This window comes from Eurypyga helias, unplaced genomic scaffold (genome assembly GCF_000690775.1).
Source record: "Eurypyga helias isolate BGI_N326 unplaced genomic scaffold, ASM69077v1 scaffold15171, whole genome shotgun sequence".
Classification (NCBI taxonomy): domain Eukaryota; kingdom Metazoa; phylum Chordata; class Aves; order Eurypygiformes; family Eurypygidae; genus Eurypyga; species Eurypyga helias.
In genome coordinates, this window is record NW_010229033.1 from 9,215 (window position 1) to 19,967 (window position 10,753).

General features: G+C 39.8%; 1 protein-coding gene across 1 annotated transcript; it reads left to right on the forward strand.

Moving 5' to 3' along the window:
• Window positions 1-1,923: 1,923 nt before the first annotated feature.
• On the forward strand, window positions 1,924-10,334 carry LOC104516050 (pumilio domain-containing protein KIAA0020-like; the record flags this gene model as incomplete). The annotated part of the gene is made up of 8 exons (XM_010160248.1): window positions 1,924-2,014; window positions 3,842-4,024; window positions 5,862-5,997; window positions 6,746-6,821; window positions 7,327-7,420; window positions 7,642-7,708; window positions 8,266-8,440; window positions 10,231-10,334. Coding segments are annotated over exons 1-8 (926 nt in total), but the record flags the coding sequence as incomplete, so codon positions are not given.
• Window positions 10,335-10,753: the final 419 nt, after the last annotated feature.

Genomic DNA, 10,753 nt, shown 5'->3' on the forward strand with positions numbered 1-10,753 from the left:
AAGGTGTAATGACAATTAGGCATGTAAACCACAATTTTAGAAGAAACTGAATGTAAATCTGGATCTTGAGATGATGCTTTCACTAGAGAGACAGACCGATAATACTGAATGTCAACATTACGTACCTTGTTCACAAATTACAAATTCACTTTTCTGAATTTTTATCTTTTGGTTTGTGTTATGATTCTTATCTCTGTGGAATCAAGGCAGCCTCCGGAATAGAATAAAACAGACATTAAAAAACTATATTAAACATCTGTGCTTATACATGACTGAACACACTTGGGAATATCCTGGAGATGTGGTTAGGTCAAGAACTATCTTCTACAATTACAGCCTGTTTTAAGGTACCTGAAGATCTTTAAGGAACCCTTAATTATTTTTTTATTAAAGATATATGTTTGTATTATAGCAACCAAGCCGAACATTTTCTAATGTCTTAATTGATCATGGTCTTAATTCTTGAAAAGAAACCACCAAAAAAAAACCAAACCTTGGAACATGTAATTAGAGTGGAGAACAGAATTATCTCAAGTATCTGCAGAGGTTGTTCCAAACACTGAAGCAAAGTGTTTGGGCTGTGGGAGCATGCAAACTTGTGATGTTACAGCCTCTGACTTAAACCAAGCTTCAAAATGTACGCTCCACCCCGCCCCCTTTTAAAACATGCAATTTTCACATGATTTTGGCAGGCATGATGTTGACATTTCAAGGACTAGGAAACCTAAATAGCCTAATCCTGCCTATGCCTGTCCTATTTGCAATTCACTGACAAGTGCTTACCAGGAGCAAATTGAAAGGAAAATAGTACTATGACCGGCTGTACTGAAGAAAAAGCTTTACTCCACCAAGTAATTTCTCTCTACGTCACTTCTTTAGTCAAATATACTATAGGTGGTATTACAGAAGTATTTACTACGCTCTTGACTTCCAGACATAGCTACTGTAATCACAAAAGTGTAATGATTACCAAATTGATGAACACGGGTCCCTTGGAACCATTTGGAACTGATGACTTAACACTCGAATATAAAGAACCCTTGACACTGATGCTTTACACAGCTGGTCACATCCACATACTTTTAAAGTAACAGCCGCACCTGGTGTTGTGGTTTCAAACCATGATTTTATTTAGGCCGGGCGCTGGTAAGCCACGCAGCAGAAGATGGCGGTACGCCTGCTGGCCTAGCTGCAAAGCGGGCTGAGGGGCAGGCAGAAAGCAAAAGCAGGAGCACGAGGAAGGGAACGAGAGGCCGTTGCTCACCGCAGCCCACCCTTTTGAGGGGTCCAGAATATACACAAATGAGAACTACGACAAAGGATCCCGAAGCGGATGGAGGCGACTACTGCACACCACCCCTCACAAGCGGCCGAAGAGAAAGCCCTGACGGCAATACGTGGCGGACTTCCGCTTCTGCACGGCGCTTTACGGCACGCTGGTTCGGCACTGTCGTGCGGCAGTGGCCGGGCGGACCAATGGGGAGTCGCGCACTCCGGTTGGGGGCCGCAAAGCGCGGGCGGGGCGGCACGTGTAAGGCAATCGGAGAGGCCGGTGGCGCTCGGTGAGGGTCGCGGGGCGGTGGCGGAGGCGGGGGGGCTGGTCCGCGGAGTACCTTTGCATTGCGGGCCTCCGCTTCTGACTGCTGGCCAGTGGCGTGCTGCGTCCTCCCTTCCGCTGTCACTGAGCATGGTCTGGGGATCTCTGGGGAGCGGACCGGGACCTTGGCCGCCCAGGCCCGGCGAACCGCGGTCTGGCCTTGCAGAGCCTCTTCTGATCCCGTACCGCCCACCTAGGGACGGGCAGCCGGCACTGGGAAGGTTTTAACTTGTGTTCTGGGAAGCGCAGCCTGTCTTTTATCGGTAGCAAGACAGACCCGGTGGTCCAGTAATGCTGTCTCTTATTCCCTTTGCAGTGGTGCCACAATGGAAGCCAAGAGCAAAAAGAAGTTCGTGGGTAAGAGTGGAAACACACCTCGTGGAAAAATGCTACACGGGAAAAGGAAGTTTAAAAAAGGTAATGTTATGAAGGCAAAGGCTCCTTAATAGAGGTCCTGACTGAGCGATTCTTGTTGTGCACGAGCATGGTTGAACTTAATTTATTTTTCCTGGTAAACTTATGTCATGAAATCACTAGCTTTGTAGGTGAGTTAAGAGCAGTGATTGTTGTCCACATGGACTACAGTAAAGCTTTTGACAGTGTCTCTCGTATTGTCCTCGCAGGGGTGCTGATGAATTATTGGCTGGATGAACAGATGATGAGGTAGATCAAAAACTGTATGCATGGCAGGGCCCAGAGAATGGTAATCAGTCCACAAAATCTAGCTGGAGGCTGGGAAGTAGCAGTGTACCCCAAGAGTCAGTACTGGGTGTGTAGTGCTGTTCACTGGGTTCATTGATGACCTGGATGATGGGGCAGAGCAGCAAGTTTACCAGTGAAAAGGAACTGGGAAAAGTGGCTGATGTACCAGAGTTGTGCTGCCCTTCAGAGGCACCTCCACAGGTGGGAGAAATGGACTGACAGTAACCTCACAAGTTCAACAAGGAGAAACACGAAGTCCCGCACTTAGGTGGAGAACAAATCCATGCACTACAAAAAGGAAAATGCAGAGTTGCAGTAAAGGCCTCGAGGCTTCTGGTGTTCAGGAAGTTGAACATCAGCCAGGGATGTGCCCTGGTGGAAAAGGTGGCTAACTGCGTCACAGGCTGCATCAGGAATGCTGCCAGCAGGTTGAGGGAGGTGATCCTTGTCCTCTCCTCAGCACTGGGGAGCACACACCTGGAGTGCTGTGTCCACCTCTGGGCTCCCCAGGACAAGAGAGACATGAGCATATTGGAGGGAGCCCGCCGATGGGTCACGAAGATGTTGAAGGGACTAGAGCATCTCTCCTATGAGGAAAGGCCAAGGGAACGAGGTCTGTTCAGCATGGGGAAGAGAAGGCTGAGGGAGATCCTGTCAATGTATACAGATACCTGAAGGGAGGATGCAAAGAGCTAGGCTCTTTTTGGTGGTGCCCAGTGACAGGACCAGAGGCAGTGGGCACAAACGGAAACACAGGAGGTTCCTTCTGAATGTCAGGAAGGACTTCTTTACTCTGAGGATGACTGAGCACTGGTACAGGTTGCACAGGAAGATGGTGGAGTCTCCCACCTTGAAGATAGTCAAAAGCTGCCCAAACATGCTCCTGGGCAACAGGCTTTGGATGGCCCTGTATGAGCAGGAGACTTGGACCAGATGACCTCCAGGGGTCCCTTCCAACATCAGTCATTCTGTGATTCTGTCTTACATCCAAAACTATACTAATAATTGTATGATCAGATAACCTGGAAAAAGTAAAGCTGAAGTGCTTGAAATAGATTGCATTGTTGCAAGCCCTTTGGCTGTATTTGATGGACCTAAAATACTTGTTTAATTAAAAATTGGAAGTTGATAACTTTTTGATTCTATACTTTGCTTTCCCATATTAACAAAGAGTTTATTTGAGAGCTGAAGCTAGAGTATGTGAAGTGCTGTGGGTCAGGTTTGAGTAAATACCTTTCAGTGCTGACTCTCCTCTGCTTCAAACAGATGATGTCAAAACAGCTCTGACCATAAACTGTGAAGAAATTATTTGGGGATTAGTGAGTTTGATGTCAGGAGTGGTGAAATTCTTAATTTAGAATAAACCTTTTTATGCCTGGGACATTATACTTCTGTCTGGAAAGTAGTGCCTGGGCGAAACTTCTCTAGGAAAAACTAGAGATATATAATTGTTATTAAAATGTAATTTAAATCTTGTTACAGTGTTTTGAAGCAACATTAGCTCTAGGATGTCATTTTAATTTCTGTTCTATTGATTAATAGATTCGGGTCCACCGAAGAAACTTCTTAACAAAGGAGATGAGGAAGAAAAGCCTAAATCCATTTCCAAGAAATTTGTGAAAGGGCAGTTAAGACCTGGAAGAGCTAGTGTCAAACAGTTCAAGAATAAACCGCAATCAGAAAAGTTTGCAAAGAAGAGAAAGCTCCAGGATGGTGAGGAGGGAGGTGAGCTGATTTTTAAACTTGGATGTCAATGGAAGCTATGTTTTGGGAAACACATTGTTCATCTAGGTGTTCCTTTTTCCCTTGGCCTTATTACTACCTTTTACAAATTGGCTGAATGACTCCAAGTGTAGTTCATGGTTAATCTTTGCTGTGGAATAAATTATTTCACCTGACTAAGCTTGAGGACAAAGTAATGGGAATTGACAGTTACATATTTTCTTGGAAGTCAGAAGTAAAGATGCAGCAGCAATATTAAAAACCTGTTACACTATCATAAAGCTATGATTTTTTTAATGATGGTATTAAGTGGCTAGCTTGAAACTGGCTGTTTTCACACAAATGTGGAAAAATTCAGTTTTTTGTCGACTGCTTCAGAAATTTACTTCTCTGTTCTAAAAGTACTGGCTACAAAATTTGGAACAGAAACATTCATGCGAAGTTAAAAAAAAATAGAAGACATCATTGGTGTTATCACTGCTTTTTACGTATTACAGCTTATTTTTGTGTTTATACAGAGGGGCTAAATAAGTGGCTGTTTTTATCACTATTTAAATGGATCTCTTTTTTAACATTGTTTCTGGTACATGAGAACTGCATGTTGGCCGTTTCTCTGCTGTGAAGAACTGCTCTACTGTGACAATTTAAACAGCACTGCAAAATGGGAAGTGGAATCTTACGTGAGGGAGTCTGAAGTTCTGCAAAAAGATGTTAGATGTTTGAAGGGCAGTAGAGGGTGATGAATATTTTATTGTTGCAGCTGCATGTTTGCAGAAAGGCTTCACACAAAATATGCGCCAGATGTCTGGAAATTTAATAGCAGCAGAATGTTCATATTAAGTTGCTTTAAGGACAAAAACACCCACCAAAAAAACCCCAAACAAACCACAAAACAAAAAAAAAAATCCCACAAACCCAGAACACAAGAATAAACCTTTAAATGTTGTTTATTTGTTGTTTAAATGTTGTGTATTGCACAGTGATGCAGCTCTCAATGCAAAGTGTCACTGGTGCTGCTTGTCACTGTTACTTTAGGAGAGTGATAGAAAAAATTGATAATATGCCTTGTAGAAAGAGAACATGGTTTTTAGGTGGGTAGGACAGTTAAGTAAGTGCTGCTGAGTACCAACAAGCAGCGCTTTAACATCTAAAAATTTAAAGCTGTGTCTTTATTGTGCCATATAGAAGTAATAGTTAGGATGACTTGCCGCTCTGAAACCATGTAATGTAAGGTGATGGTTTTTGACAAGGTATGGATAAAACTAAAATCGTATTCTTAACGTTTTTCTTTAATTCATTTGTGAGCATATCTACAAAGTTACCTTAACTGAGTTTGTGTGGCAGTGTATAGCTTTTTTTTTTTTTAGAAAAAATCCAGTGCTTAAGGGATTTGAATGAATAAAAAGATCAAGCTTGTAAAAAGGCTTTAATTTTTTTGTTTTACTGAGTTTTCAGGTAAATATTTTTGAGTTAGGGTTCCTCTTTTGAGAGATGGAAAAGGTATGTGTGATTAAAGGATGAACTAGAAAGGGAGAATTACCTGGGGCAGTCACAGGCTACTAGGTGCATTTTTAGTCCATTTTCAGGTAATTGAGAGGTTTGCATTGCATTCTTTGACAGAGCTTGGAGGAAAAATTGTTTGCCTTGTTCTTCCAGTATTCCAGAAGTGGAAATTAGCTTAGCATACTTACTAAGTACTTAGGCTTTCATATTAGCTAGCTGGGTAACTACAAACAAAGCTCCTGAATTGTTAGCAATTCAAGTCTCAGTGCTGCCATAGTTTATACTGATGAAGGTCCTCTTTTACTGACTATAAAAATGTATTTATTTTTGTCTTTAGGGCCAGATTCTAAAAAGCCCAAGTGGAGTGACTTCAAAAAGAAAAGGAAGGAGTTAAAGCAGACCAGACAACTTAATGATAAAAATAACTATGACATTATAGTAAAATCAAAGCAAATATGGGAAAGTGTGAGACGGTAATAATTTTTTTTTCTTTCATTCAGTTAGCTTTTAATCACAGGTTGCAAGACTATTTTTTTTCCTTTTGTAATTATATGAAACTGTATTTCCACTGTGAAATTCCATGGGTGAATGATAATGTTACATTTAGTTCTGTAGATTGTTTTAAGTAGTGTGGTGACTGCGGATGCTAGAAATATCTGGGTTGAGCTCACTTGTATTTGAAGCTAAAATTTCTGAGAAAATGCTTAAGGAGTTGTCTTATTTTCTGAACCCGAGGCGCAGAGCATGTACTGATTCACCCTGATCTTGCAGTGGGATCACTGCATGAGTTTTTTTGTGGAGATTTGTATACTCTCTGGGCAAGTGGTAGTTCTAGAACGGAGGCCCCACATCAGAAGGAGTAGTTTGGTGGGGTATTTTTACTTGGTTATAGTGTCTGTGCTTTGCAGTTTTGATTGCATGATGCTTACAGATACAAATATCTGGCTGCAAATTTGAGTTTGTGTTCTTTTTAATAATGTTCTTAGAAAAGAATAATTTTGAAGTGTGAAAATCTGGTTTGGTTTGTTGGAACTGGAACGCTTAATTGCATCTGATGACAGGTTAAATGAATGACAATATAAATTCAGATTAGCAAGAGCTAACTTAATTTTATTTTGCACTGTCTTGCTTCTTAATTTATAGATATAAAGTGAAGATATAAGTGAAACATACTACAAAAAAAGCTGCTTCCTGACTTAAGATTGTTTTCTTTGCTTGTAGGAAGAAATGCGATAAGGAGAAGCGAGAAAAGCTGATGAATGAACTACAGAAGCTTCTTCATGGAAAAATTAAAAGTGTAAGAAAAACTAATGGTATAGAGCACAAATTCACAAAAGCTGCTTTAAAGAATGGTGAAGCATAAGCGTTAAGTGTTCTGATACTTAACTATATTAAAGTGGTTTTCCTCTTGATCCTTGAAATGTATACGTTTGTAGTGAAATCTGTATTGGATTTTGAAGTAATTCTTGTTATTCTGTGCTGAACTGGAACTGTATCATTACATTCACTCTGAAATTACAAAGAACATGAGTGAAAACGAGGTACCATTTAATGGTTTCCTTTCAGTATTAAAACCGTGATGCATGTCCTTAATTGTCCGCAGCTGCATGTATCGTTTACAGTTTGTTCAAAGGGTTTGTAAAAAACCCCTTACAACTTAATTTGTCAGAAACAGTGAACTACTTTTATAATCAGCATTACATGCTACATGTGGCATAACACTGTATCAGAAAGCAAGTACATTAAAATAAATTTGGTGCTGTTTGAACGTCCTGAGATAATGAGATATCTCTGTCCTGTAGCTGGCGTTTGCCCATGATTCAACTCGAGTGATCCAGTGCTTTATTCAGTATGGCAATGAGAAGCAAAGGCAAGAGACATTTGAAGAACTGAAAGGTACTTTCTTCTCATTTACATCTTACCTATATGCTTCTGTATTGTTGTTAGGGTGCATTAAAGCAAGCCGTATCATTTCCTCTTGAATACTTCTGACTTACTTCTGAAATGACACATAGTTCTCAGTGAGGTCTTAAAACTTACTTATATTATGGCATCTTGTTTGGTAGAGTTAATGTAACAAAAAATCAAACCAGCTGAATGTTTTTCTGTTCTTCTAGATAGCCTAGTGGAGTTGAGCAAGTCAAAATATTCCAGAAATATTGTGAAGAAGTTTCTTATGTATGGGTGAGTATGAAGGAAATTTGCTTAGCTGTGTTTGTATTGTTTCATTTCCAGTGTAAATGCTGCTCTTAATCCTGACTGATGCACTGTGTATTAAAAAAATATGTCTCTGGAAACATCTTTCTAACAGTGACGAGGCAGGAGAGCATGTGGTATTGCTAACAGCAGTTTTCCTTTCGCAAAATGTAAAGCTAAAGCTGTACACACAGAGGAAAACCTGTGCCAAGAAAGCTCAAATATATGCTCAAAGTTAATCTTTTCCTTTATACAAAAAAATGGCTTTTAAAAATTTTCTCTGCTTAGTGTTCTACTAAGGCATCCTTTATTCTGTAAAATTTATCCAACGGTTTCTTTTCCTCAAAATACCGTATGATTTCTCCAGATTCCTGGCTTTCTTGGCATATTGTTATAAATGCCATAAGGCTGATCCAAATGCAAATATTTCCTGGTTTCTGAGCTATAACTTACCACCTAAATGTGTTTCTGAAAATTAAACTATTGACAAGTCAGTGTATCCCAACAGTTTTAACTGTTGCTATCTACCTTTCCCTGTGAAACAGGACAAAAGCACAAATTGCAGAAATAATAAAAAGTTTTAAGGGCCATGTCAAACAAATGCTACGTCATGCCGAAGCTTCTGCTGTAGTGGAATATGCATACAATGACAAAGCCATTTTGCAGCAGAGGAATATGCTGACAGAAGAACTATATGGGAATACTTTCCAGGTTTACAAGGTGACATTTCAATACTTTCTTGTCTAAGGTGTTTTAGCATCTCAGGTGTTGTGCTAGTGATACCTTGCCTATGGTACCTATTATTTCTTTTCATTAAATTTAATCCTGCCAGCTGTCCAAATACAGTCTAGTTTAGCATATATGAACATTACGATTACTTGCACATTTCTATGCTAGATTAAATTGTCATGTTTTTTCAGTCTGAACTATATAAAAGATACTATGTTCACATATGAGCTTCCTCTGCCCATCAGAGACATTCTGATACCACATAGTTGCAGTTATCGTAGTGTCACAATGTCTAGCCTGAAGTGGTCACCCTGAGAGGTAAGATTTAGGCTTAATTCTCCATTAATGCTGTAGGTGGCTTTTATCTCAGAACTGCCTTATATCTCGTGCGAACTGGGTGTAGGCAGAATGTGCATGGATCTATATAAAGTATGCCATTTAGGCTTAATTTTTGGCTTTGTTTTTCTTTTCCTGTGGGGACTATAGGACTTGAGTCCAAACTCTCTTGAAAACATTTAGATGTAGATCCTCGTCAGACAGTGGGAACCTTTTTAAAAAGTACAACCTCCTTTTTTTGACTTGGTGTGTGTTTGTTTGTTTGTTTGTTTTAATTTTGACTGTCTGGGCAAGTTGGTTTCTGTTAGAGGCACAGATAGTTTTGTTTGCTACAAAGCACAAAACTGTTTTACACAATTATTAACTACATTAGAATGACTTTTGCACCCGGGTGTACAACACAGCACAGCACACTTTCACCCAACATTTCTGTTAAGATTGTATAAGAAATTCACAGTTCATTTCTGAACCGTATTGCTATTTTTTTCTTTACAGGTATTTTAAGTTTTTTAATAAAGCATTTTTCAAAACTGTAATAGAGAGGCATATTTGCAGTGTTTGTAGGCTGTAATTTATGGAGGAGTAAAACAGCCTCTGAAATCAAGTGCAGTGTTGGCTTCCATCATTCTGGCATTCATGGCATGAGTGATTCAAGTAGTCTTATATTTCTGTGGAAACCTGAGACTCAGCAGTACGTGGGTTTATAAGAAATTATGATGTAATCATTAACAAGACCTGGTATTTCTTGGAGTTTTGATTAGGTGGTTCACACTTCCCCTTCCTGCCTCCAACTTGCCATCCCCTTTCCCTCTCCAGTATGGATGGTTAGAAATACATTTCTTATAATTTTCTATCTAGTCAGGCTGCTCTAACAACAGATTCTTTTACACGAGTTACGAGGGTAATTGATTGCATGAGATACCCGGAGTATTTAAGTATTTAAGTATTCTGTATTTAAGGTATATGGTATATATTTCTCCTCTCTGCTGTTCTTGAACTGGAATTCCCTGGGCCTTGGTTAACTTTTCAGTTCATTGACTTTGTCCTGTGTTGCCCCTTGCCTTATGCACACTCTCATGCAGGGTTTCTGCTAAGCTCAGGAGTCCCTTACCACAATGCCACTTTTGTGTATTTTGCGTAGTATCAGTCAGTCTCATGCAGAGCTGACCATAATTGGCAAAAACCACTTCGAACCACAGAAGTAACTTTTGTTTCCTAATGAGGAATATTCACTTCGGAGGAACTTAAGTGTACATCTTCTGACATTCTCAAAGTAGATAAACTTTTTATTTTTGAAATTGTAAAAACTGTTAGTTTTGCAGAAAATTCATTTTGTTTGTGATATTTTTCATGAGTTTTGATTGAAAGGGGACTAAAGGTTGTAATTTTCTGTGAACTTCAATGCTTACTGGGAGTAATTAAACCTTATGGTGAATTCATTTCAGACACCAGTTGTCCCAACACTGGATAAAGTGTTAGAAGCTCAACCTGAAAAGAGGGAGGCCATCTTGGATGAAATGAAACAGATTCTTACACCAATGGCACAAAAGTAAGACAAAAATTGATTTATGATGTGATAATCTAGCATGAACGGGTTTGTTTCTAACACACAAACAGTGATACTGATACTTTTAAACTCATATGGAAGTGATGTTGATACTATTTTAAAATGTAACATTGTTGTGTTGTGTAGTAAGTAGTTATGGTTTTGTCCAAAGTGTCATAATGGATATCTTAATTTTGAACTCCACTTCTATAAACTGAAGTGTCCCCTGCCCCAGCCAACCAATCAGTGTGGTGTCCTTCTGTAATTGGATAAGCTTATTTAGTGGTCTTTAGGAGAAAAAGGTCTTCAGGACCTCATGCCGGCTGGTGGCAGATGGTCTCCAGCTGTCTCAGAGAGGGAAAAGGATGCTTGCCCGTGAATTGGCAGGGCTCATTGATAGGGCTTTAAACTAGGTTGGAGGG